The 26,716-nt window shown below is 43.6% G+C and overlaps 1 protein-coding gene and 1 long non-coding RNA gene across 2 annotated transcripts; one reads left to right on the top strand and one right to left on the bottom strand.

Moving 5' to 3' along the window:
* The first annotated feature begins 692 nt into the window (after positions 1-692).
* Positions 693-22,488, top strand: LOC309717372 (beta-1,4-galactosyltransferase 3). Its single transcript, XM_082551896.1, has 7 exons — positions 693-846; positions 10,995-12,229; positions 15,385-15,620; positions 16,584-16,771; positions 18,271-18,393; positions 18,740-18,844; positions 20,888-22,488. The coding sequence occupies exons 2-7, from the start codon at positions 11,956-11,958 to the stop codon at positions 21,099-21,101; spliced, it is 1,140 nt and encodes a 379-aa protein (XP_082408022.1). The 5' UTR covers positions 693-846; positions 10,995-11,955; the 3' UTR covers positions 21,102-22,488.
* A 258-nt stretch (positions 22,489-22,746) lies between these two features.
* Positions 22,747-24,668, bottom strand: LOC309717371. The gene is made up of 3 exons (XR_014279674.1): positions 24,348-24,668; positions 24,060-24,146; positions 22,747-23,360 (listed from the first exon to the last, which is right to left on the bottom strand). It is a non-coding gene; the product is annotated as an uncharacterized lncRNA (long non-coding RNA).
* Positions 24,669-26,716: the final 2,048 nt, after the last annotated feature.

Here is a 26,716-nt window from a genome sequence, read left to right as displayed (position 1 = left end):
GAGGTCATTTGTGACAGAAGGATAGCAGGAGAAGTGAAAGGGCAAACTTACAAGATGGTAGTGAGACCTGCTGTGACGCATGATTTTGAGACAAAAAGGTGGAAGGCTGAGCTGAAGATGTTAGGATTTCACTGGGAGAGACCGGGATGAACAGGATTATAAATGGACGTGTCAGAGGGACAGCTCAGCTTGAGCAGTTTGGAGACAGAGTCTGTGGAGAGCCAAGACTGAGACGTTTGCACATGTGCAGAGGAGGGATGATGTAAATGAGGGGCAACGAATGATGAAGAAGCTGCCACACAGGAGGAAAAAGGAAAAGCTCAGAGAAGATTCATGGATGTGATGAAGGAGGACATCCAGATGGTTAGTGTGACACAGGAGGGGGGTGACCCTTAAAAAGGGCAGCAGATAGAAGTACAGGTTAAAGATTACAGCTGGAGAATGTAATTAAAATACATCACAGACAGCAGTGATAAAGAAACATGTAAAAAAATAACCAAGGATGATTTCCATATTCATTGCTAGCTTTTATGTCAAAGCCACAGAAACAAAAAATAAAATAAAACAGTCCCCCGTGGGTCTTGGTGGCTGTTTTTGGAGCTCCTGTGGTAAAGCAGCAGCGGCCGTGGCAGGTTGTCGGTGTTGCTGAGCTCTGAGCTGTGACCGCGGAGGGGAGGAGAAAAGTGCCGAGCTGCAGCGGCTCTGCTCATTCAGCCTCCGAGCCAGCAACCAAACAGCAGCTCCAACTTCAGCGCACATCGGAAATACTGAGCAGGAAACGGGCAGCTGGAGGGACACCGACCGCTAACTGTCGCTTCACCTGCTGGGGGATAAAAACACCTTCAGGTAAGACTGAAAAAAGACGTTTGGTTGTTTTTATGATGGAGCCAAAACAGCTCCGTGTGGGGATGCTAGCCCGTTAGCTAGCCAGCTAAGTAACTAACTAACAACCTCCCCTCCGCGGATAGCGCGGCGCGGCTCGGCGTTCACAGCTGGCGAGGATCGGCTTGGAGTTGGGGTGGGAGCCCTTTTCTCGGATGTTTTTACATGATTTAAAAACCAGGAAAAAGTGAGCCCAGTTTAAAGGCAGTCGGGACTGTTGTTAGCTCCACTTAAAAGTAATCAGACCCCTGCTGGAAAACTGTCGATGCGAGCCCGAGTGTTACCAAGAATAAGGGCAAACACGGGGTTTAAATCAGTATATTAGCTCTTAGCAGCATTGCGTAAGCTAATGCTGATTAATACCAGCTCTAACTAACTTTGTGTCTGCTATAAAGCCCCCCGAAGTCTGTTTTTCTTCTTCTTCCGTTTTAGCTGATGTGTTGATCCTATAAGCAAAAGCCGACCCCGATAAAAGTTTAACGATGGCAGCTGCATTTACCAGGAAACTGGGTTCGTTATTAGCTAACTACTCTCTGAGCACTTTAACGTGCGGACAGAACTCGTTAATTTCGCCATTTCCCGCTACCTCCCTGCTATAAGGCAGGTTTCTCAGCCTGTCTTCCTGCCCATATGTCCTCGTATATGTGCTCTCCACAGCGGGACAAAAGGCCCAGCATGGCGGCCCCCTTCCCCCTCTGAACCCAGCCCACACTGGAGGTGAGAGAGCAGCAGAGGGGCTGCTCTTCTTTGTCCTACCGGGGAGAGGACCAGAGCTTCAGTCTGTCTCTGAAGTCGTCCTGCTCTTATCAGTCAGAGTAAACATGCTGTCACAGGTATTAAAGAGCTCAGAGTCCAGATTTATATCTTTATAAACTGAAGTGTGAGGTAAGCAGGATAAACAGTGATACAGATCATGAGGGCAGGTATTTTTTAAAAAGGTTTTCATGAAGATATAATACTTGAGTTTGTGTGTTTCAGGAAACTGTTTGGTCGAAGCCACTTCTCTATCTTGATTCTCACTTCTATAGTTTTTCAGGCTGCTGTGGTCGGGTGCTGTGAGCAAAGATCTGTCGGTTGGTTTTTTCTGTTTTTGAACACTTACCTTTAAATAAAATGAAATTACAGAAACAAAATAAGTAATCTGTACTATTAGGTTCTGTTACCGAACCGTAAACGTGGGCTAAAATCACTAACGGCTGCTGGTTCTGCACCAGGTCTCATTTAATCTCTTTTTTTGTTGCTGCTGTTATAAAGTCAGATTAGTGTGGTTGGTGCTGGAGCTGTTATGTGTGACTTTAAAACGCGCTTCATGCGGCCTTATCCTTTCTGTTTCAATATAACCTTGGGTCAGATTTGCTTAGGAAGGCTGAGACTCAGTATAAGCTCTTTCTGCAGAGGAGACACTTGACCACACTTTAAGAACGTTTCTGTTCTTTTCATGCCGTTTCTTCCTTTTTCTTTTAAATAGCACCCTCTGTGGTGCTTCCTTTTTTTGGCCTGCATGAAGCGTTAGGCTCAGACCGCATTGTTGATAGCATCTCAGACAAGCTTTTCAGGATGTTGTTGTTTCAATACAGCTGAGCAGCTTCAGCATCATCTGCCTTCAGTGTTACATGGAGCTAGTTTTCGTTACAGCATGCCTTTTGTTGTTAGTGTAAAAAAGCCTTTGACACGTTTTTGTTTCCATATTTATCACGATAAAGATTTAGCTGCAGACGAATTGCATCATTGAATCATTTCAGTATTGCTTGATTTGAACTCTTATTTTTTTTTAGGTGTTAACTTTTAACATCAAAACATAAATTTTTACTACCTTGAATCCTGAATGTTGAAAAAGCTGCTGTGTTGTTATGTTGTTGCTTCTGGGAGGCCTTTGTGTTGTGGGTTATCTATCCCTGAGGAGATTTTCTTATCCCCATGGCTCCCATCTACAAACTGGTGCAGGTTGCTTTGATTGTCATTAGATAATAACTTTCCCTAATGGTTTGGTGAGGAAGGCCTCACTATGGAAACAGCTTGAGCCACCAGAGGCAGAAAGAGAGGAGAGGAGGTGGAAAAAGCTGGAGAATGATGGGCTTTTTTCCACTCTGTTCTCCTTCTCATGTCTCGGTGGAGTCGGACTGAGGAACAGCCATGGCGACGTGTACCAGCTGCACTGTGATGAATGGTCGGGGCTCAGGAGGCGTTGCCATGACAGGGTCCCTGGCACGCGCTGCGATGCAGACGCCTCTTTTCTCAGGGCATGTTTACACATTATTTCATCGCCTGGGCCTGCTTGGTTGGTACTTGAGAGGAAAGGCCTGCCTGAATATGCAGAGTTTAAGTGTGCAGAGCTTTTAGGAATGATGCGTCGCTTTTTCTGTTGTTTTGGTGACAGCATCGGGAAAAATACAGCTGTTGTGTAACCACATCTGACTGCACCTCTCCATGGTCACTAACACTGTTAAATACTCCTGTCGCTCAGCCTGTTTTTGGTCAGGACGGAGCTGTTTGGGTGTTGAGCAACACCGCGAGGCGCTTTCTCAAACAAACTTGATGTCCGTTTGCTTGCCTGGCTCAGTGCTGGTCTTTGCTGGCACTAACGTGAGACTCTAACCTGAACGAAGCAGTTTATCTTGCCTAAACAGAATCGAACGATGAGTGAAATCGCTCCAGCTGTTTCTCTAAATGTTGTTCCAGTATAGGAGCCCAGTCAGTGGTCTCACACGGCCGGCTATGAAGAATTAAATTCTGTGGTCTACATTTGAGGCTCGAATTCCTAAAACCTCACTTTGAACGAGAAAATGAAAATGAATTTTAGTTCTTAATTCCCGAGTGAAGGGAAACGTATGTTCACTGTGGCGTTTCCATTTTTGTGTGTATTTCTTTCAGTGGGGGGGTTTCAGGTGTAGCTCACAGTGGAAAAGCACCGTGGCCAAAGAAGTATCTCTGGGGGAAATACTTCCCCACTTTCATTTCAGACTTTGTACCTCAGCTCTGCTCACAGGCTGCACTTTGGAAGCTCGTGATTGTGCTCCAGATAAGAAGTCGTCTCTGGTTTTTAAGAAGTAACGAGACCTCAAACATACAAATATTAAGAAGGTTTGACCCATCTGTGGATTTACAACGCCTGTAACTCTGAAAATATTCAGAGTGTAAAGCTGTAAATGTGCATAGCTTTATGCATCCATCCGTTTTCTGCAGCTTATCTGGGTCGCTTTGTTAAATGTAATCGATTGTGCACACACGCTGCCTCTGAGACGTTTGGGAATAACTGAAGTAAAGAATTAGTAAGAAAAACTTTTGCCTCGAAGGCAGTTGCAATCAGTTTTGAGCAGCGAAGCAGATTTAACGACTTGGGGGGCGGGGCTCGACGCAGCCAGAATTTCCTGCTCAGATAACCACGACATGTAAACTAAACCGCATCTAATTTCCATTGAAAATTTGTGATCAGTTTTCGCTCAGTTAAGACAGGAAGCTGTGTTTGTGGTGTTCGGCCTCTGTGGTTACCACCACGGCTGTTCTCTTTACCTCCCTCCGTGCCTGCTGTTCTTCACTTCTGTGCTGTGCCTTTAGGAATTGAACGACACTGCTGACCGTGAGCTACGTGATCTAAATATATCTCCGCTCTTCCCCCCTCGTCCCTTTTTATTTTCTCATCTGCTCTTCGTTTCAGCACTTTTGTTCAGAACCCTCTTGGCTCCTCTTCATTCATTCATGTGTGCAAACACGCCTGCACCACATGGAGCTGTTGCTGAACTTTCTTTACTTGATTATAGAACTAAAGTCAGAGAAGATGTATTTGCATATGAAATTAATAGATGCAAAGCTGCGTTTCCACCTGGAGCGATGTTGTAGAGAGAGGAATGTTAATAATTTGACATACTGTAATTAAATAAACATAAACAGTCAGATTTCAGCTGACGGTAAAAGTAGTCGATAACATCTATCTGCTCCTTTTAACCACGTCAGCCATTTATCAGCCTGTATCATACGGCTGCCTGGACTGATTTTGTAGTTCTGGCTGAGGAGTTGCAGTAACGTGAAGTGCACATGGTGAAATAGAGGCAGGTCTGTGGTTATGTTACGCTACCCCGTGGATACTTGGTGCTACCGTGATACACCGAATATCCCAGTAAAGCTCGTCATCCCTTCTTTCCGACACCGTTTGAATTTGGTCTGTAGCAGAAATGAGTAATAGAGTTAGGACGTGTCTAATACGTGCCTGTTGCTGGGCCTGGGCTGTCTTTGAGGCTTGGTAACGATCCCTTGTAGTTTGAGTCGTGTTAAAAAAGAACTTTTTATAGTGAGTAATCCAAACCACACGGGAACATTCATGACTAACCTCGTGTTGTGGTTGGATCATCTCAGACGTCTGTTTCTTTCTGCCATGATTGTTTGTCTCGGCCCATCTGGGAGCTTCAACCTGAAATTTCACTGAGAACAACTTAACCCTCATCCTCCATCTTCCCTGTGCTAATGTGTTCCTATTAGCCTGACAGTTGCTGCGGTTTAGTTTTCATCTTTAGACCCTAGCAGCTGGGCAGCTTGCTTTTGTAAATAGTTTAAATAAATAAAGATGGCTGAGGTTGAAGTTTAATGAAGACTTTGGGTTTGGGTCAGTTTTTAACTCGGTGGTGCCTGAGACTGGACGAGCATTGTGGACATAAAGACATGCCTACATGAACTCACAGTGACATAACAAATGTAACATGAGTCTTATAAATGTCGACGGTGCTTTAATGGATTATTAGGAAATCATCATGCAGCTATTAGCCGGCCTTGATTCACTCAGGAAATTCCCCGCCCCGAGCTTATCATCTTACAGGGAAAAGCAGAATATATTAACAATGGCGAACCAGCACAACAAGAGGGACTAAAATCTACACAGGTCTTCTTAAAACAAATGAGGATGTTGTACAGAATAGACTCTTCCTCAGCACGGAAGCTGAAATGCTCATGAAACTGATGAGTCTTCATCCAAGGTTAATTTAACCTCATACTGAAGGATCGTTTTCACAGAGGACTTAGTTGAACTTTAGATATAATACAAGTGATGAAAATAAATTAGTGAGGAGAAAAAGGGTGAAGGACTTGGTTTTATCTGGTAAAATGTATTTATACAGTTGAAGCTGGTGACATAACACGTGTGACCAACATTTGTACTTAGGGCAGGGACAGCTCAGCAGGTCGAGTGGTGGCCCCAAGATCAGGGGTTTGGCTACCCTGAGGTACCCCTGAGCAAGGCACCGTCTGCACACACTGTTCCCCGCGCGCCCAGCGGCTGCCCACTGCTTCAGAGTGAGTGGGTTGAATGCAGAGAGGAATTTCCCCACAGGGATCAGTAAAGTATACATCATCATCACATCATTATGCTGGTGGGCCCGAGTCGCTCAGTAGGTTTGCTGCCAAAACACTAACAAGCAGCTGATTCAGCAAGGCAACAAAAGGAGGAGTGACCAGGAACAGAAACGGGAAACAGTGCTACAGAAACCAATTAGTCACTGCAGAATTTCAGTGTGACTCTTAGTTATGTTTCTGGGAAGCTACATGTCAGGATACAACCAAGTCTGAAGAGCTTGAAGTGAAGCAAACTGTTGCTGTTTGATGTGTGTAGATGTTCAGTCTCTCATCAAAGAAGGGTCTTCACTTCCAAAAACCAGGATCCCGTCCCAGGCTATTCAACCCCTGCTGACTTTAATAGTTCACATGATGGTGGTGTGGGAGCAGTGTGTCACACCCTCACCCTTGACCCTGAGATAGTATTGACTCGTGTGATCCTTTAAGACCTGTGATTTCAGGGAGGGTCAGCGACTCTCAGGAGTTCTCTGTATGGAGAACCCACATGTTTGGGGCTCCCATCAGTTTTTTTAGAACTGAAGAAGTTTTGTTGATCAGAGGCGAAATATCTTCAGGAACCTGAAAGAAGTCCTGTTGTCTTTAACTGCATAAATCTACCATGACCTGGCCTGTGGCTTGAACATCCAGTGAGATGCCTGTGGTGGCACAGGTCGCTCTCTAATGCATGTGATTGCTAGATAGAAAACACTTAAAACATGGGTGTGAATGAGGCATCTTGTATAAAGTGCTTTGAGTTCTCTGGAAGAGTAGAAAAGCTATATAAGAGTCGTTCCATTCAACCTTTCCTGTTGGGATGGACCGATTCGATATTACGTATCGGTATCGCGCCGATACTGAACTAAATTACTGGATATTGGAGGGGAAACCATTAAATATCTACGCAGCTGACGTAACTGTGCAGGGGCGCATCTAGCAAAGTTTAGCCAGGGGGGCCGATAGGGCATTAACAGGGAAAAGGGGGCACAAAGACATACTTTTCTTTCTTATTCTCATTTGAAATGTCGAGCTTTTAATAAATAATTATCGGAGTTTTACACCCAAAGTCTTCATCTGATGTAAAATGTATAGAAGTCCATTACTGTATATAGTGACTGTTAAGTCTAATATACCCTAGTAAGCTAGAGTACTTTTTCCTTTGGGAAGGTACCATCTGTGCAGTCTGCAGTTCTGTTGAAGGAAGATGTTGAATCTATTTAATTATTGTTGAAAAATAATTTCTGTGCATTTTTTTAACACATGCATTAAATTAAAATTGGGGACTGGTTCACTTTTTTTTTTTTTTTTTTTTTTGCTGGGAGTTTGCAACCCTGTTAGTTATGTTGTTTAATATTTCTGCTAAGTGCTCTTTAAAATGCCAGAATAGGGAGGATGCTGTAGGTTTACGTTTATGAGATTGATCAGTTTTGCTGAACTATGAAATATTTTAATGGTGTATTTTTTGCATACAGGTTTAACACAATAGCTTTAGTGTTTTTTGTTTGTTTGTTTTGTTAAAACTTGAGTATGAACTTTTCCAAATGCAGGAAGATGTTTAAAAAACTGTTTTATTGATTAAAAACACACTGTATCAGATTCACATCGGTATCGGCAGATATCCAAATTTATGATATCGGTATCGAACATAAAGTGGTTTGGTGCCATCTCTAGTTTCTTGTTGATCGGCGACTCTTCAGCCGGCTCGGCTCGAGTTGAACTAAACAGCGAGTGGGTACCACATGTGTTTGACATGTGCTAATGAAGGAAAATGTAGAGATTGTATACTTGGGTGGAAAATAAGAACACAGTAATGCTGGGAAACAGAGCAGAAAAGGGTCTCTCTGATGTGGCTCTAAATGCAGAGAGGAAGACCATCCGTGCAGGAGAGCCGATGAAGTCAAAAGCACAGAACGTCACCAGACTGCTGCTCTTCCTCTCTGTATTTAGTTCACTCCTCATCCTCAGCCAGCACAGAAAGATCCATGCAGCTCCGGGCCTCTTTTGTATGCGTGTAAGTTGGCGCCTGAGCTTTATTTAAAAGGCGCTCGCTGCCAGGTTCTCCCTTTGTGTGAACCAGCTCAGGTACAGCACGAGCCGCGAGCGCTAAAGTATCTTTGTTATTTCTGCTCTTCATAAAGAACGTGAGAATAGACGGGAGCGTCACGGAGCGCATGAATTCATTCTCCAGGGATCTTCTCCAGTTGTCTAGTAGATCAAGTTGGCACATAATATTAACATTAATAGCCATCTTATCTCCTTTGGTTAAAAACTGGAATTCAAGCATTGATTTGTGTGCATTGTTGGATAATATGTTGAGGTGTCTCTCCCGTCCACCTATAGATTATATCATTTGTGGAAAATAATAGAAAATCGAGTATTTTGGATTATTTTTCAAGGCTCGATTCCCATACATTGAGTTTGAGTGATGCTTGGCAGACACAGCAGACTAATGTTCCACCCTGCTGTGCTACGACTGGCCAACACCCGACGTCCTCGCCCTGCAGTTTCAGGAAGTCTGTCAAACACCCTTTAAAGAAAACTGTGTGCGTTTGTTTTCCCAGGTACACGATGTGCTTCGTCTATAATAAAAGCAGGTCGACAATTATTCAGCAGGTGAACATGAAAATATTGATAGTGGAAACAACTTCATGGGCCGAAAACTCAGCTGCTGTAGTGGTATGTGGCACGCGCAAATGGAATCTGTGGGCAACACTGATCATAGCTGTGCTGGAATCACAAGTCGAACTGGTTCAGAAATCACATGATCATTGAAGGCGCCGCCCTAGCAGCCTCCTGTCGACTACAATAAAAGAAGATTAACATGATTAGACGGCAGGTACTAGCAGTAGGAGTTTATTCAGAGCTCCTTTGGCCCGTTAAGGCTCCAGGGTTGAATGCACTCAGTGCACTTGAGTAAATTTAGAGATGTGCAGACCTTTATTCCCTCTGTCCAGTCACATGGTTGAAGAGCAGCTTCAGACTCATAATCCAGTGAATGTGAACCTTTTAGAAAGCGTCAGCGATTACTTCAAAACAGATTACGTTATTTATTTATCTGCTCAGAGTGGTTGAGATGAATTTCCGTTCTGTGGGATTAGCCACAGTCTCTGACATATCATGTCATAAACCATATCAAGAGGTTATAGGTGCCGGGCGACATGTCAGGGGTCAATCCTCCCATCTGCTCCCAGCTCTGATGAAAGTCTTTCGCAGAGGATTTCCTCTTCTGTTTGATCCGCATGTTCTCTCAGAGGGGAAATAGGAAACCCATTTAATATCCTTCACATGAAAATCCCCCAGTCAGCTGTTAAAGAACGAGGATAGCATCAGTACATTTCTGCAAGTTGATCAAAGTGTGTTTTGTTTTTGCATTTCTTCATTTCCTGTCTGTCGTTTTAAAGTTTGCGTGGAGTTCCCGAGGCACTCGGTGTTAAATGCTCAGAATGCGTTCGCTTTGTTGTCGAAATGAGCAAGACTAACACGGCTTTGATAGTATGAAGGAACAAAAAGGGCTCATTTTTCTCTCAGCATATCTTTGATCACATCAGTGTCTCTTTTTTGTTTGCCTACCTTTACAGCTCTTTTTTTGGGTCGTCCTCACACACACACACACACACACACACGATTCAGCAAGCGGCTCTTATCTCCTGTTGCAGAGCAGGGGTGGGGAACTCCAGGGCCGGTGTCCTGCAGGTTGTAGATGTGTCCTTGATCCATCACAGCTGATTTACATGGCTTAATGACCTCCTCAACATGTCTTGAAGTTCTGCAGAGGCCTGGTAATGAACTAATCATTTGATTCAGGTGTGTAGATGAAGGGTGATGTCTAAAACCTGCAGGACCCCGGCCCTCGAGGCCTGGAGTTCCCCAGCCCTGTTGTAGAGTCTGAGCAGGAACAAATGTTCATAATGTGACCTTTTCCTGTGGGTACTTGATGCTGAAGTGCTGAAGATCCTATCATACAGTCTTCTTGGTGATGTTATACCAGAATTTTCATGTACCGATGATCTGCCTTGGAATAATTTCTGTATGTAGCACTGCTGCCACGGGTCTGTAATCTTTACCATTTCTATAGTTTTCAGATATTTTTGAGGTCTTGTCAATCTTTCTCTTTAAATACAGACCATATGTCCTCCTCTGAATGTTTTTCTATAAAAAATGTAAAAAGCAGAAGAATAGACATGGTGGCATTTCCACTAAATGACAATAAACAAAAATACACATTAAAAAATGTCCAGAAACTGATTACTTTTCAGTTAAAATAGGGTGAAATCCAAGTTCTTGTTCAGGATAAAATATCGTTTGATTTTGGGTCGCGGTGTTTGATGTGGGCGCAGGTTCTCTGTCCGTGTTTCCACCAGCCACGTAGCGTTCAGTAGGATTGGGATTAGGATTAGTGCTCCGAGTGCGGCTGCTTTAACGAGCGCTAATTGATTTGTAACTGAGGATGTGCTCGGCATCGCTGCAGCAGAGCTCGGGTCAGGAAGGACGACATCATCGGGTCCTTTCATCAGGAGCAGAAGGATGCACTGCTCCGGCTGCAGATTTTGGAAACTTCCTCGACGCTGTGATGCGTGGCTTCCCGTCTGCCGCCCACAGTGGGCAGCAGGGATCTCCCACTGAGTGATTAGTGCAGGCTTTCTGTTTGGTCTCTGTAAACAAACACAATCCATTTGTTTGCCTGTGCTGTAACAACAGCTCATTGTTTGTGTGCTGAAATCGCTGACTTCAACAGTTTCAGCCAAAGGATGTCAGTCAGTTTTAACACCCGCCCTGTTTCCTCTCCTGTCTTCCAGAGCCATGCTGGAGTGACCCGTCCAGTTCCTGTCGATCCAGGGTGACCAGTGAGCGGCTTAAGGTGGATCGCATCATCATGGAATAATAGCATTGGGAGTCAAAGCTCGACCTCTTCCTCCTCGTCCTCCTCCCCCTATTTCTTTTTCTCTCAGCCTCACTCTGTACTGAAGCCTCCCCCTAACAAACACTCACCCACCCACCCACTCACTCATGCAGGACCCTTCTGACCACTCCTCCCATGCAAGTCACGGTCCACTCCCACCGTCTCTCCAGCCAGTCAGGCGGTGAGCGGCTGGAAGCCGTGTAATCCTCTGTAAAGTATAGCGCCTATACGGCTGCATATGCTCCCCTTTGTCATGGCGGCTGTTGCTGTTGTGGAGGCCTCCCTCAGGAGAGAGCAGGAGGGACAGCAGAAGGCAGCATAAAGCTCACAAAGGCAGGAAGGGTGAGAGAAGGAGACGCTGCAGATTGTTCGGCTGGAGGCGAGTGAACTTCACAGGGCAGCGGATGGTGCTCAGTCGGTGTGAGACTCCATAATGTGGGGCTGGCATTATCTCCCCAAACCAAACACAAAGTGGACCAACAGTCAGCTCTGGAGATACCTACCACCTGCTGAGCAGCAGCGGGGAATGCAGTGAGGACAAAGTGGACCAGATTTTTTTCTTTTCTTTTTTTGTGTCTCAGTGTGGAATATTTTTCTACTTTTGTTCTGTTTGGGGGTCTTTGTGCTTACAGCCTACCAAAAGTGCCTTTTTGTGTGACATCTTCGCGTCTGACATACTGAAGTTAAATATTTCACAGATTGTCACTCACTTGACATTCGCCGTGCGCTGCCATATTCTGGATTATATAGGAAGGAAAAGGCTTGACGCCACCCTCCACTAACCCTGACAATCATCACCTGCTACGCCCGAGCAGCAAGTTCCACCTGTCTCCACTGGACCCATCCGAGCCGTCACCATGTTCAGTATTCAGTCCAAATGGCGCTACCTTATCATGTTCCTGGGCATCCAGCTGGTGGTGATGGCGCTGCTGTCCCGAGAGGGATACCAGAAGAGGGTCACTTACTTCATACGCATCTTCCGCAAGCCAGACGGGGGCGCTGTATCAGGCCGCAACCACACCACACCCACGATCAGTGGAGGGGACGTATACGCCAACCTCTCCCACCTGCCCAAAGCTCACGGCCATCGAGACGACACGCCCTACTGTCCCAAAACGTCCCCTCTAATAGGTGAGTGCTCATGCCACGTCTTCAGTGTCGATCCAAAGGTGGATTAGGCTTTTCTCCGTTTAGCCTTAAATAGATGTTCACTAGTTAAGTGGATCCATCGTAAAGGTTTAAGACAGCGATTCATACTTCAGGTAACCCTTAAAAGTTGAAGCTTGAATCTCTTGTTTAAATAAAGTATTTGGGACTTTGCGTCCTTGTAGGGCTCAGTGTAGCCTCTGAAGGTAATGCAGGCGAAGTCCCTAAAATTCAGCTCTGATTGATGAAACGTTATAGGTCATGAAAGTTTTTTGGCTTGTGAAGTTGAGCCAGTTGGGGTGGTTCAGGCATCTGACAAGGATGCCCGCTGGGCAAGCTGTTCCAGGCTTTCCCTGCCTCGGTGTTCCTCCAGACAGGCTGGGAGAGGGAGGTCTGGGCTTCTCTGCTTATGCTGCTGCGCCCACGACCCGGCCCCGACAAGTGGAAGAAGGATGGATGGAAATGTGGCTGTAATTGAACTTGTTCAGCTGTAGATTAGATGCCATGTTTTGGTGCAGGTGCCCTCGCCGGCAGTCAGCTGAGTGTGAGCGAGGACTGAAGTGCACTTTTATGCTTAAATGTTTCACCCTCACTACTGTAGTGTTCTCATATGCACAAGTTATTAACTTCTGATTTTGTCTCACCTTTATTCAAATATAGTGTAAATATTCTTGTAATAAACAGGCAAACTAGACCAGTCACACGAGCCTCACTGCAGGGTTTTTCCTTTTTTTGCATATTTGAGTCACGTGACCTTTTTTTTTTTTTCCTTGTTTAGCTCTGCGTTCAGTCTCAGAGAGGATAAACAAAACAGGTGGTATTGACTTAATATTAACTGAAGAGAAAATGGAAATGTATGCAGCACTTTTGTGCTTTTCGTTCCCCCGTTATATAAAAGCAGTATGTTTGTTCCTGTGGCTGACAGTCATGTTAAACATCATTTGAGTCAATGCGAGTTTGCAAGTAATACCTGTGAGCTGAAAGCTCTAATCACTGTTCTACAGCTCTGGCTGCTCTCGGCTCCTGATATGGTTGTCATCGAGCACAGAAGCCAAACCTACCTGCTGCACAAACCTTCTGTTTTGAGGAGGCAGCCAATCAGAAGAAAGCTGGATTAAATGGAGCGGAGTCAAAACAGCTTGTTTCAGACAGAACTGACTCGTTAAAAGACGATGTTAATGAAGATGTTAAATAATAAATAAATACATTTAAGAAGTGGAAATAAAGAATAACAGCTTGTTTACTCTCAGCTGTGTGTCATTAACACGAGCCAACCAACCACATTTTTGGCGTAACCCAACAATAAGTGGCACAAACCGCCTCTCCTACATTCCAAACCAGTGTTGCCTCAGGCCAACATCGAGCCCAGACACGGGCTCAGAGCCTAACCAAATGTTACGTTTAAATGCTGTCCCTTTGAAATCAGATTTATTATCCGTGATGTAACATCTGGCTTCTGAGTGCCTTTTAGCTTTGAACCTGAAATCACGCACCTGGTTTCAGGTTTTATATAAAAATAGTTTGTTTTTCTCAGCGTGCTCTCTGTGTGGTTCCTTTCTCAGGATCAGTTCAGTTAGAATCAAAATACCTGTGGAGATGAGATGAGATTGACCTGGTTCAAGTTGCCTCTCAGATGAAGCCTGTACACAAACTCTGACCCCACAGCTGATCTGCACTCAGGTTTCCTGAGTGTGTGTGGATGGTAACAAAAGTCAGTTTTATTGCCTCCAGTTCACTTTAGTTTCAGTTTTTGTTATTGTCCTTATGGATAAAAGCCAAATACGGTTCTCACGTGTCACTCTGACCTCTTTAAAAATATTTAAATGTTCCTGCATGTTTCCCGTATGTCTGTCTGATATACAGGAAAGGATCTGTGTTTGATCACTAACAGGCTGGGGAAGGAGCGCCTGTGTGATCTTAGTGTCTAAAGGGTGTGACACAGTCGCTGCTTTTATGGTGCTAAGTTTATGTCCATAATCATCTATAAAAACATGACGCTGCAGAGGGGTCATGACCTTCTCCACCCTTTTTCACCTGCTGTGGGGAAAGTTTCAGTCAACTCTTCATGTGAGTCGATGTCATCAAGTGAGCGCGCCTTACATTTCCTCTGGTTGTCATATTTCAGTGATTTTGTCCTTTCTGTAAAACAGATGTTTTTGTGGGGGCATTTCAGTGCGCTGACAGTCGTGTAGGCCACGTCTTTGGCTCTGTGGAAATGACGTGTGCACAATAAACGTAAGAGATGCCAACCATACGGCTGCCATCAAACCACTGAGCTCTGTCACACCGTGTGAAGGCACCATAAAGCTTGTGACAGTTTACCACTTGAAGAGGTCTTTTATGCTCCGTGTTTGCCAGGATTTGACGTTAAAAGGAAACTGCTCTTTGTACCAGGAAGCTTTGACTATGAGCCCTGAGCTCACTGCGCTCTACTTGAACTCTTCTGTCAGCTCTGTTCCAGCTACGCCGTCTAAACCCAGAATCCTGCCGCATGTTTATTCAGTAATTTGAAACCACTTGAAGACCATGAATTGATATGAGGGAAGAAAAAGACTCTTGAAGAAAAAACAAAGATGTTCGTCGCTGTAACACAAAGACAAACGAAACCTGCTGGAGGTTTGAGCGGCTCGGGTTCCTCCACTGGAACAGCTGAAAGGCTCGGGCGGGGATATTTGTATTTAGTCTGTTTGAAAACAGAAATCTGAAGCTTCCACGATGAGCTGACCTGGGTAGGCGGCACACCTGCATCTGTAACCCACCACCTGTTCACGTGATCTGATGAGTCAGCAGGCGTTGGAGCGACGTGGCTTTAAAAAAACAAACGTCAGCTTAACCTTGATTAATGCAGTGTGTATATATACTTTTAATATAGTGACAAATTTTCCTTCCTTTTATAGATATGTTTTTCTGTCCCCCTGACCTCAGGCGGGCGGCTGGACGAGCAGCGCGTGCAGGATTGTCAGACTGATCTCTACATTACAAACACGGCTGACTTTGTGCTTTTAAAGCTGACGTCTGACTTAATGTCATTTCAAAGCTTGATGTCACAAAGGACGGCTCTCGTACCCTGACCACATCATTTGCTTTCTGTCCGGTAACTATATTCATTCTTGGACGTAATTTATAACTTCTTTCCACAGGAGGGCCAATCCACGTCAGCTTCCCGTCACGCCTTAGTCTGGCCGAGGTTGAGAGGAAGAATCCGCTGGTGGTGCGCGGAGGACGATACAGGCCGCCGGACTGTGTGGCGAGGCATCGCACGGCCATCATCATTCCCCACAGACACCGAGAGCACCACCTCAAGTTCCTGCTCTACTACCTGCATCCGTTCCTGCAGCGGCAGCAGCTCAAATATGGCATTTACGTCATCCACCAGGTTTCTATTATTTCTATTTTACACTAAAATTCAGAAGGCGGTTGGAAATTAATTTTACTGTCTTTGTGTTAATGTTTAGATTTATAATATTTGGAGTATTGAGGGTTTTTATTGTCTAAGGTGATGCACTAGTTGATGCTTGATAAAGAGCGCCCTCTGGTGTGTGGTCACTGGATGTGCATGTTGGATGATAAGAAATCTGAAGCAGCTCAGAGGTTTAATCTGTTTAGAGCTCACTGATGTTTCACTCTCAGCTCTTTATCTCCTGCGCCTCTTGAGCTGGATCGTACCATCACACTCTGTGATGATTTTCAATTAAATGCTTTTATAAATGATATTTTTATTAGTTTTGCTCAGCTGGATTCAGTCACATTCTGATAGTGCTGTTAAATGTGTGTTTAATGTGCTGCTAGCTAAACTTTCTGGTTCATTGGCGTCTTATTTATCAGAGTTTATGTTACACAGCTGAGTCGTGGCCCGCGGTCACAGGACATCGTTGCATTCGTCGCTCCATCAGGTCTCTCCTGGGAATGAGACACTGGGTCTCAGTGGGACTACCTGTGGAAAAGTAAATGAATAAAATACAAAAAATGTACGTTTGGTCCCGCTAGATCGTAACCCCCAGTGGGCGGGGCTTATGTCTCCTTTGTTCTTGGATTCTCCAGCAGCGCGTCGGTTCATCCTGTCTGAAACAAGCTCCTCCTCCTTTTATGCAACAGTCTTCTGATTGGTTGCTCGTTTCACACAAACTCCCTGAAATGCTTTTAAAGTTTACCTCACTAATCCCTGTTTAGCACAAACATCACAACGTTTCTGTGGCTGAATATTTGACCTGCTGAAGTCTGTTGTGCGTCCTCCTTTGAGTGAGAACGTCTGGCTTTGTGCATTTTTCATTTACACAAATATTCCGTTTAAACTTGTTTCACGGTCACGTGAAGAAACATTTTTGTTTTTCTTCTGCAGGCTGGAAACTACACCTTTAACAGAGCCAAGCTGATGAACGCCGGTTTCCGGGAGGCCATGAAGGAGGAGGACTGGGACTGTCTCTTCTTCCATGATGTGGACCTCATTCCAGAAGACGACCGGAATACGTACGTCTGTGACTCGAACCCCAAGCACGCGGCCATCGCCATGGACAAGTTCGGCTACAAGTATGTCTGAGAACGACCGATACATGTCGTGGTTTCAGTGCAAGCTGTAGAATGAAGTGCTGTATGAAAGCAGTCCTGTGAGTGGGCAATATTTCACTTTAGTTCAAATAAACCAACCAATAGAAAAAGTCCACAAGCCTTCTCAGACAGCCCTCATTTGTCCTTCAGTGTAGCCCCTTTTCCATTAGCACCTGCTCGGATCGCCACTACAATCCGGTTCTACCTAACATGCATGGTTGTCCTTGTAGCGACACGTCCGAGCGTCCTGCGACGTGACTAATATGCGGCACGAACGCTACAAAAAAGTGGATGTCGAGGTGACGATATGCCTGCTGCTCTGTCTGTGGCTTTTCACGGCCTTGTTTTTGTAGCCGTTCCCGTCGTTGCCAGGTTTCAAAAATGGCGGTTTCATGATGACTCATCGAGTGATACTGCTGACCAGCCAATCACTGACAAGCATTCTGATGACATCACATTTAGTACCTGTTCAGATCGCTTGGGGACCCCGAGAGAGCAGATACTAAAAGAAGGTACCTCTACCCGGTGCTGTGACCTAATGGGAACCCCTGAAAACTGTGGCGACCCAAACGTAGGTGCTGATGGAAAAGGTGCTGCTTTGCTCCAGAGTGTAACACTGGCTCAGTCAACACATTTAGATATTAAAATGAAATAAATTCAGATAAAATGTCCTGAAAAAACAGGATGAGTTGATTAGAGTAACTCGATAAAATGAATTAAAATATAATGTGACAAAAATGTGTCATGATGTCAGTTGTAGAAAAGGTTGCATTTAAAAAACAAATAATACATAAATAAAGCAGCAGAATAGTAAAGGTACAATAAACCTTACTGTTAATGTAGTTTTTCTATATGTAATAATTAATGTGCTAAAGAGCTCTGTAACTAAAAAAGCATCTATAATGTGTCCAAGTGAAATGTATTGAATATAATCTCTGTGGTAAAACGGTCCAATCAGCAGAATAAAGCAAAAATAACTTAATGAGTGAAGAATAAAATAATAATATTCTATCAGTGCAGGGTAGAAATACCCAGATGTTTCTCTGCTGGACAGATGTGTTGGGATGTTTAAAGTTCTTACTGGAGGGGGCCTGAGGTAAAGAAGGGCGGGTTTTACTCGAGCTCGTCCACCCCACGTGGTTACTGTTGATTTGCTTTTATCTTTACTTGAATTTTATCTATACTTTAATTTGAAAACATTTCCCTTGACTTGAAAGTGTTTGTGCACTGCTGTAGTTTTAAATGAGTTACAGAAATAAACTTGGCTCAGTGAAACTTTAGCTTCTGTGTTTGCTGCATGGACCTGGCGACTCTGCAGAAGCTGCATGTGTGTGTTTTGTTATTTAAATGCCAGAGTTCAGTTTCCACACACCTGCCATATATTCTAACCTGTCTGAACAGTACAGAAACTAATAATAAAACCCTGATGCTCTTTATTCCGCTTTTAATTTGTCTTGTTTTCTAATCCTAACCCTCTCCAGGCTTCCATACAAGATGTATTTTGGAGGCGTGTCCGCTCTGACGCCCCTGCACTACCTTAAAATGAACGGTTTCCCCAACAATTACTGGGGCTGGGGTGGCGAGGACGACGACATCGGAGTCAGGTGAGCATCGTGCGGTTCGGTTTCAGGGTTCCTCATGGGCTCCACATGAAAGAGCGAGGCAGCCTCTGTCATATTGCATTTTATGCGCTCTCGCATCCATAAACTGTCCGGGGCAACAGTAGAAACCTGTTATTGATCAGGTGAATTCTCCAACAGTCACCAAGAGCACAAACATGGTCCAGAGATCCTGACACAGCTGAGTCAAACATTACTGGAGACCGAGGCTAGATGTCAGTCAAAGTGACCCCACCCCTGAATTTAACCCGTAATCATGTGGGAAATGCTGTGCGTGTCCTCAGTGATCAGGAGGGGTGATCGGTCTAACGCTTGTTTCTGGTCTCCACAGAGTCTCTCTGGCTGGCATGTACATCACTCGTCCTTCACTGAAGGTGGGCCGGTACAAGATGATCAAACACAAGCTGGACAAAGGCAACGACGTGAACCCAAAGAGGTACTGCGGCCCGAGTGCTCGCTGGGATAACGAGATCTCAAGTCTGAGCACAGAAACGACCAGACGTGACTCGCTGGCCATAGTTGGATACCAGAGTTAGACACACGCTACGTCACAGCTAGCTGGAAGTTGGGCTGCGTATCGTCACAGATTTCTAGAATTGATTCGATTTGAATCGAGGACATTTTGCTTCAGTCGGAAATATTATAATTCTTATTATTTATCAGTACATATACATATTTTTATATCTATAAAAAGAAAGCTGACACTTGTGAGACTTGATCAAAGGTGTGAGCATCACAGCAGATGCCTTTGTGTCAAAGAACTGGGGATAAAACTACGGAGCCCCGCAGGGGACATGGGAGAAAAAAATTAAGACGGACTTTTGCGAGATCTCACAAAAGTCCGTCTTAATTTTTTTCTTCTCCCATGTCCCCTGCAGGGCTCCGTATAAAACAGAAAAACATGAAGGAGATTTTTTTTTTTTTATAGCAGATGACCTTAAAAATATTCAGCAGTAGATCAAAAACAAAAGAAAACCACGAATCAACACATGAACATGACCTGATGCTGCTGACGTGAAGCAGAGCAAAGTTAGAGGTTTGATTAGAGACACAGCTGAGCGTTTTGCAAGTTTGCATAAATTTAAACAGTTTAAATTTCTTCAGTATTGAACAGCAGAAATGAAAAAGTCATTTAAACCGCAGCGGCCGACAGCGCTGTAAACAGCTGTAGACTGGTGGGTAACAAGCAAGCGAATGGGAAACAGTTCTTGAAGTAAACAGCGAGAGAGAGAGAGAGAGCTGTGCATGAAGTGGAGGCAAAACAGCAAATCGGAGGGAGTTCATGACGACGTGTATGTGAAGCGTAGTTTGCTCTTCTTTGGCTGCTGGTTCAGTCAATTTTGACTGAAGAAAGATGAAACCTGCAGCTTCAGAATCTATCGCGAAAAAAAGACGTAAACACGGAGCCGACGCATCTGATGTTAGCGAGCTTCATTATGTAAATTTTGTCCGGAGCCTGAATGATGCAGATTTTGAAGATATTAAAACCCCACACTCCAAAACATTTCCTCCTTCATTCCGACACACGCGTCCTGCAAAGATTTCCATACTTTGACACTTTCCCGACTCTTCTCGGGTCAGCTGGTCATTTTTCCCGTTATTCCAAACAGTCGTGCATCCTACAGGGATTTCCAGAGCGGTGCCACATCATCACCTCTAACATGTGTTTCTCCTGCCTCCCTTTGCATTTTCATTTGTTGGCATGTATAAATGCTGATACCGATGCAGATCGGCAAACTAAAATTAGTCGGTGTTGTTCAGCGTTGGCGCTTTAGGGCAGTGGAAACTGGAAACTGTATCTTCTAGATCGTCTAAGGAGCTCGGAAGTAAAAGAATCTGGACGTCTTTAAGTTTCTTGAAGATGTTTAAACTCTCATCTGAGACGCTTCTTCAGTTCTGAGAGTAAACGGTGGAGCGTCTCAGGTGTTTAACCCTTAAGAAGGTCGTTGACCAACTATTGGTCATGTGCCTCATCACATGAGCGACGGTGTGAAAAAAGGTCATTGTCAGCAGCGGTTTTGGGCGAGCTCATTGTGAAACCTAGCCCCACCCTATCATGTGACTGAAAGATGGCCATGGACATAGATGGCTTCTTTCACTCCTGTTTCAAACATCCTCAACGGAGTGACCTTTGACCTTTAGGACAGAGAGGTGTAATGTCTTCAAGAAACCTAAAGAAGTCCAGACGCTTTAGTTTCGTGGCTCCTTAGACCACGATGAACCTTCAGACATCTTTTAGAGGAAACCTGGTCCTGAGTAAATTACAAGTGAGGCCACAGGCTGTTTTTATTTAAGCCAGATTAGTCTGTTCACATGTTTGCTTATGGACACCTGTCTACTGTCTACTGTACTCTCGAAGTGGAAAAGTGTTTGTTTGTTTGTAAACAATGAAACAACGAGGTCATGATTTTGCTGTAATCGAGCCGCTGTGCTGTTTCTCCTGGAAGAGTGAAGATGCTCTGCTTCGTGTGTCTGTCAGGTTCAACATGCTCGCTAAGACGCGTCAGACCTGGAGGGCGGACGGGATGAACACGGTGGAATACGAGGTCATCTCGCGGGAATATCTGCCCCTGTACACCAACATCACCGTGAACATCGGCACGGAGGCCGGCCTGCACCCGCCGCCCCGGACTCCCGGCCCCGCTCCCAAGGCTGAAGCTAAAGACGCCGCTGAAAAGCTCAAAGAGAAGTAGTCCTCGCTACTCTCACTTCAGACGGATAATCCTATCAGTACATGCTGTATGAAGGTGTTGGGTTTTTTTCCTCTAGATTTTTCTTCTGTAAGTTTTGTCGCCCGAGTGTCGCTCCGCCTTCACGTCGTCGGGCGTGCTGGATGATGAAACCCCTAAATCTGTTAAAGATGGATCAACTCTTCTAAGTGATGTGCCGTTTCCTCCGGTCCTGCTCTAATTTATTCTTCTGAGGGAGCCGCAGCCGAGAGAGGGGGGCGGGGCTAACAGTTGGACTCTATGAGTTTATATATCTGCAGCGCTGTGGTCGCTGGTTTAACCGTGTGAGGCCTTAGAATCTATTTTTTTGTCTCGTCTTTTCACTCGTACCTTACTCTACCGAGGATGGTGGATTTGAAGGAGCAGCAGTCGCACTGTGTCAGCCTCTCGTCTCAAAGCACCGAAGGGGTTTTCTGTGCTTCTGTTACCGTCAAGGCAAAGTTCTCGCTTCTGCACACCTGTCTGTGAACACCTTTGTTTTACAAAGACAAACGTATCTTTTAAGATTATAGATGAGCTTGTGGAAGTACAGCGGGAGTGATTTCATGGTGTAGATGAAGTTACGGCTCCTCTTTTTTCAGCCTTTTACACCATCTCCTTAAACTTCAGTATGTCTGACGTCTTCTGATTGAATTCATCTCTTCTGTCTGAGTTCAGTGGGGTTAAGCTTTGCATCAAAATGGAGTCTTTTTTTCTTTTCTCTGATGCTTTATATGCAGTGAATTTGGATGTGACACTAATTATCCTCAATCTGCACAAATCTGGGAAATTAAATGGAACGATGAAATTCAATGGTCACATTCATTAAGCTAATCAAACATTAGAAGAAAACTGTAATCAATATTTAAGGCCAATGACATTGGGCAATATTTGGGGTACTTTATGTAAATCCTGGTGTTTTTAATAATTGTTAAAATCCTTTGGAAGAGGTTTCAAGAGATGACGACACACTTTAGTGTAATGCCAGTTACATTACGAGTCACCTTAAATAAGAACTTGTTGATGGAGCTGAATAGAAATGCAAGAAGTTGGTGGTGAAACACTGCCCCCAGTGGTCAAAGTTGTAGTTACATTTTGTAACTTTAAGGTGCCTTTAAACTATTTTAATTACTGAAACAAGAACACTGAATGATGGCCTTGCAGGAAATGACAGCGAATCATTTTGGTACAAATTATTTGAGGAAACTGGCACCTGCTTTACCTATTAACCACAGCGATCAGCAGCCACCCACCCAAATAGTGTTTATGAGGTGAGTATGGAGGGCAAAGTTTGTGTGTGTGGGGGGGGGGACATGCATTTACTTTTGTAATTTAAACTAAATAAATAAATAATGTGGTTTGAAAATGTAAACATTCAATTTTTATGTAATACAGATTATGTAGACGACATGAGGCGGACAGACATTAGCTCAGTCTTGATTATAACTGGTTAACTTGCCAAACAGACAGAATTGAAAAAACACTAATGTAAGTATGAATAATGCATGCAGGTGTTGAATATTATTTTTTTTAACAAACTGTGCACCAGAGGTGGAGCCAGACATTTGAAACACCCGGGGCTTAGCCCAAAAGGATAGTATGCATGTGGGATTTTTTTTCCCTTGGGGGGGGGGGGGGGGGGGTAGAAATGACTGAAAGATTAATTGGCTCTGTTTTGAGTTTTGTTCAAAAAAGAATGACTTCATATAGGGAAAAATATATATCACATGTGCAGAACACCTTAAACTAGTTTTTTAATTAAGCAGCAAGGCAGAACAAAATCAGGGCTGTATCAAGACACGAGGACTAAACCCCAATTCAACCAGACCAAGAACTGATCCAGAATTAAAACAGGACTACAACAGTTCAAAATCAGCACTACTTGGGACTTAACCAAGACAGAACCAGAATCAGAACTAGATGATAGTAGCACTAAAAATCATCATAGACCTGCACTACATTTATTTTTTAATTTTACCAAAGTACAATATTTAGATTGAGAAAAGTTTATATAATTATTTATCCTTGTTGTGCAAACAAGCCTGCATAACTTAATAAATATAGAATTTGAAAAATAACAAACCTAAAAAGAAACACTAGGTATGAGATACATGAGTACCTATGATACGGTGATACTTTTGGTAAACAACCATTTGACTAACATGTGTGTCTCACCTGCTCTTGTTCATCTCTGTTCTGTCCTCATTCTCCATCTCCCTCTCTGTTCCTCTCTCCCTCTTTGTGCTGACAATCATCAAATATACAGATATTTACAAACTCTTCAGATAAAAACACAAACACTTTTTAATTGTAACATCAAATCAGACTAAATGTTTATTTTTTTAGATTGATAAATATAAAAAACATATTTGTTAACTTTAAGAGTAAAGAGAGAAATCGTCTGTATTTCTTAATTGTAAATGGCACCAAATTGTATTCAAAATTGAGCCACACTTATGGAGCTCCACAGTTCTTTTCCTGGTGTTTTGGTTGACATCTCTTGATTTTCCCATGTCACAGAAACAGGCTCTGTGTTTTGCCTTATATGCATCCACAGCTGTGCCACCTGTTTACTCACATGGACTCTACTAACCTATCAGAAGCTTCTTCAGCTCAGAATGGAATCGTCTGGAGTTTTCTTATTAATTAACAATAAACTTAGTGTACATGTACTCCTAAATTTGATGAAAGTGATAAAAAACAGAAAGCTCTGTCTCTCTTTATTGTGACATTTAACTAATTCAAAAGATATTTCAATATTTATCTAAAACAAAAGTTTACTCTAAATTGATGTTGTGCAGTAAAAATGTTTTATGTTTTCTCCCTAAAGTGTAAATATCTGGTTACAAATGTGAATATCCTGCTGTGTACTGAAATTCCTCTTGTTTTGCATACAAATATACTGAACAACATACAAAGCATAATATATAAAATAACATTTACCTGAGTTTTTCTTTGAAAGAACCCTCTAATGTCCATTCTTATATTTCAGTACATAACTGAAACCGATTTAGTCGGGGAGGGTAAGAACTGAAAATATGAAATAAACACACGTAAGCTAAGAATCTCTAAAAAAAATAGCATTTGTTCGGCTTTTCATTTCGCCATTTGTTGATTCACTTGAAGAGCAAGTAACGTAATATTGGTCAAGTGATCAGTTTGATATCAATCTTTCGTGATGCACCGTCATATTTACATTATTTGTACGGTACGAATGATTTGCTTTGGTACCTGGTCAAACTTAAGCTCTCCTTAGTATGGCTGGCTCCGTCTCTCCAACAGCGCACTGACGGGCAGCAGCTGCCCCGCCCCCTCGCTCAGTCGCTTAGTGCCTGAGCTTGGATCATACCAATATCAGGGGGGGATTCACGCACAGTCGTAAATTCCCACAGTGTGCACTATGTGCTTCGAATATTGTGTGTACTTTTTGTTTTATACAGTTGTCAGCCAGGCATCTAACTATGAAAAAATTGCACTCCAAAATACCCCGGGCTTCTGACAAAACAACCCGGGCTTAAGCCCAGTAAGCCACCCCCACGCTCCGCCCCTGCTGTGCACCAACACAGAAATGGCTCAAATGTAGTGTTTAACAAGAAAGTATTTATTTTCTTGTTAAATTATGCCTTTATTTTGTTAGTCCTCATTGTATCCTACATATGCCTCAGTTTCTTCCACTGACAGATCTGTGTGTGTGTGGGGGGGGGGCATCGTCACCAGTGAGGCTGGCTGCAAAACCAAAGAGGATGCTGACGGTGTGAAAAGCTGTGAAATAATAAAGTATAGTCCAAATATTTGTGTAACACTGTCGGTGCAGAAACACTACAGACCACACAGTAGTTTTCAGGTATCAGACAGAGACTGTATGTAAAAGATGGCAGATGTGTGGACTTCCTGTTTCATGTGGCGGTCCAGAATGAGCGGGCCTCTGAGGAGTCGCAGAACCAGCATGTACATTTATTAAAGTAAAAAAAATTTTGATGGGAAGGATTGATGTGATGTCACAGTGGCTCCGTCCATCATTTATATACAGTCCATTATGTACGATGCGATGAACAGGAAGCAGTCAGTCCCCTCGACTGGCTCTACATGTTAGTGCAGTCCTGTTTTTGGGGCCACCTGCTGGTCGTTAGAAAAGATTGCAGGTTTAAGGCACGATGCTACAGCCATCTTTTATATACAGTTTGTGGACGGGGATCATTTTTGACGTTTTTTGTTTTTTTGCTCTGTAAAGACCTTCGTTTTGTCCTGTCCTGTGTGAAGACTATGACTTTACTCTGAAATCATATTCAACCTTTGGCCTTACACACTCATATAATATCGTCTATATATCTGTACTGGGAGTTGGCATGCATGGCCAAGAACAACTTAGTGCTGAATACATATCAGTGCTCACTTCAAACACATGAAGCATGCTGTGTTGTGAACTGGAAACTTGTATTTTGAGCATTTACTTCAGCGTATCAAGCCGCCTCTACCTGTGAATATGTTTGATTCTTTAAGCTGCTTAAACGTTTTCTTTGGTTTGACTCCGTTCTGATGTGAAAATAGAAATCCGTAGCCGCAGAGTGAAGTTACCCAGGATGATGTAATTGAGTTATTTCTGCGCCCCTTATGAATTCTGCACAGTCCAGAGTGGCCTTAAATTCATTAATAAATGATTACTCAAGAAGACGTGCTGACTCTACTTCTTTGGGGGTGAGTGTGTATCATAACTGATAACCGCCAGCCAATCAAAAATCACTTATTCAGCAGCTTTCAGTAAAAACAAAAGTTAAGGGGCTTTTTTAAAAACATTTACACGTCTTACATTTATGAGAAAGACTGGCAAAGTTAATAGAAAAAATGACACATTTATTAGGAAAAAACCAGCAAAATTCTGCAGAAAATTTGGAAAATTAATAATAAAGCTGGTAGAAGGAAGAAGCAACGCTAACACAGTATGTATGAAATGTTCACATTTAAAACCCCTGGAGGGTCTTGGGTCGATTTGTGGCTATTTTCAAATTTTGATTACATGCCATTTGCACAGTGTTGAATGGACTATAGCCAAATTCTCCAAAAAAAAAGTTTGATATGATTTTATTTCAAAATTCAAGTCTGACTTCCTTCAATTAGCTTCAGTGGCTAAGCTACAGACAAACTTACACTATTGGGCTTAGTGGTCGATTTGTGCCCATTGAAACCCATTATAAACGCTATTTTTCACTGCAAATTAATTACGGTCAAAGGGATCGTAGATGTTTAACTTTCATTTTCATTTTGCAGGACGGGCCTTAGAGTTATTTTTTTATTTGTCCACCGGGTGGCGCCCTTGCTCCACATTTGACCCCGGGCTGGAAAACAGCGGGCTGCTTAGATAGACCTGCGGGAAATGAAGCCCCATTTCCGGCGTGCAGCAGCGGCTTCGCCCGCTGATCGGGCGGGACCATTTTTTGGTCCCTAGGACCGTGAGAGGGTGCTTTTTTTTTTTTTTTTTTTTTTTTTTTTTAGTCAACAGGAAATGACGTATTTGTTGTCACGTGGTATCGGGCGTGTGTGCTGGAAAAACGGGTCCCCGGTGATCGTGCCCCGGTAATCGTCGCGACTTACCCCGGCAAGAT

The sequence above is a fragment of the Aulonocara stuartgranti genome (assembly GCF_965226115.1).
Source record: "Aulonocara stuartgranti genome assembly, chromosome: 11".
Taxonomy (NCBI): Eukaryota; Metazoa; Chordata; class Actinopteri; order Cichliformes; family Cichlidae; genus Aulonocara; species Aulonocara stuartgranti.
This window is presented reverse-complemented; position numbering and strand designations above follow the sequence as displayed.

What these genes read in the sequence shown, in the direction of transcription:
- LOC309717372 (XM_082551896.1), top strand. Translation starts at nt 11,956, where the DNA reads ATGTTCAGTATTCAGTCCAAATGGCGCTACCTTATCATGTTCCTGGGC. An exon ending in CAAAACGTCCCCTCTAATAG is followed by an intron (nt 12,230 to 15,384) that starts GTGAGTGCTCAT and finishes TTCTTTCCACAG; the next exon opens with GAGGGCCAATCCACGTCAGC. An exon ending in AACGACGTGAACCCAAAGAG is followed by an intron (nt 18,845 to 20,887) that starts GTACTGCGGCCC and finishes TGTGTCTGTCAG; the next exon opens with GTTCAACATGCTCGCTAAGA.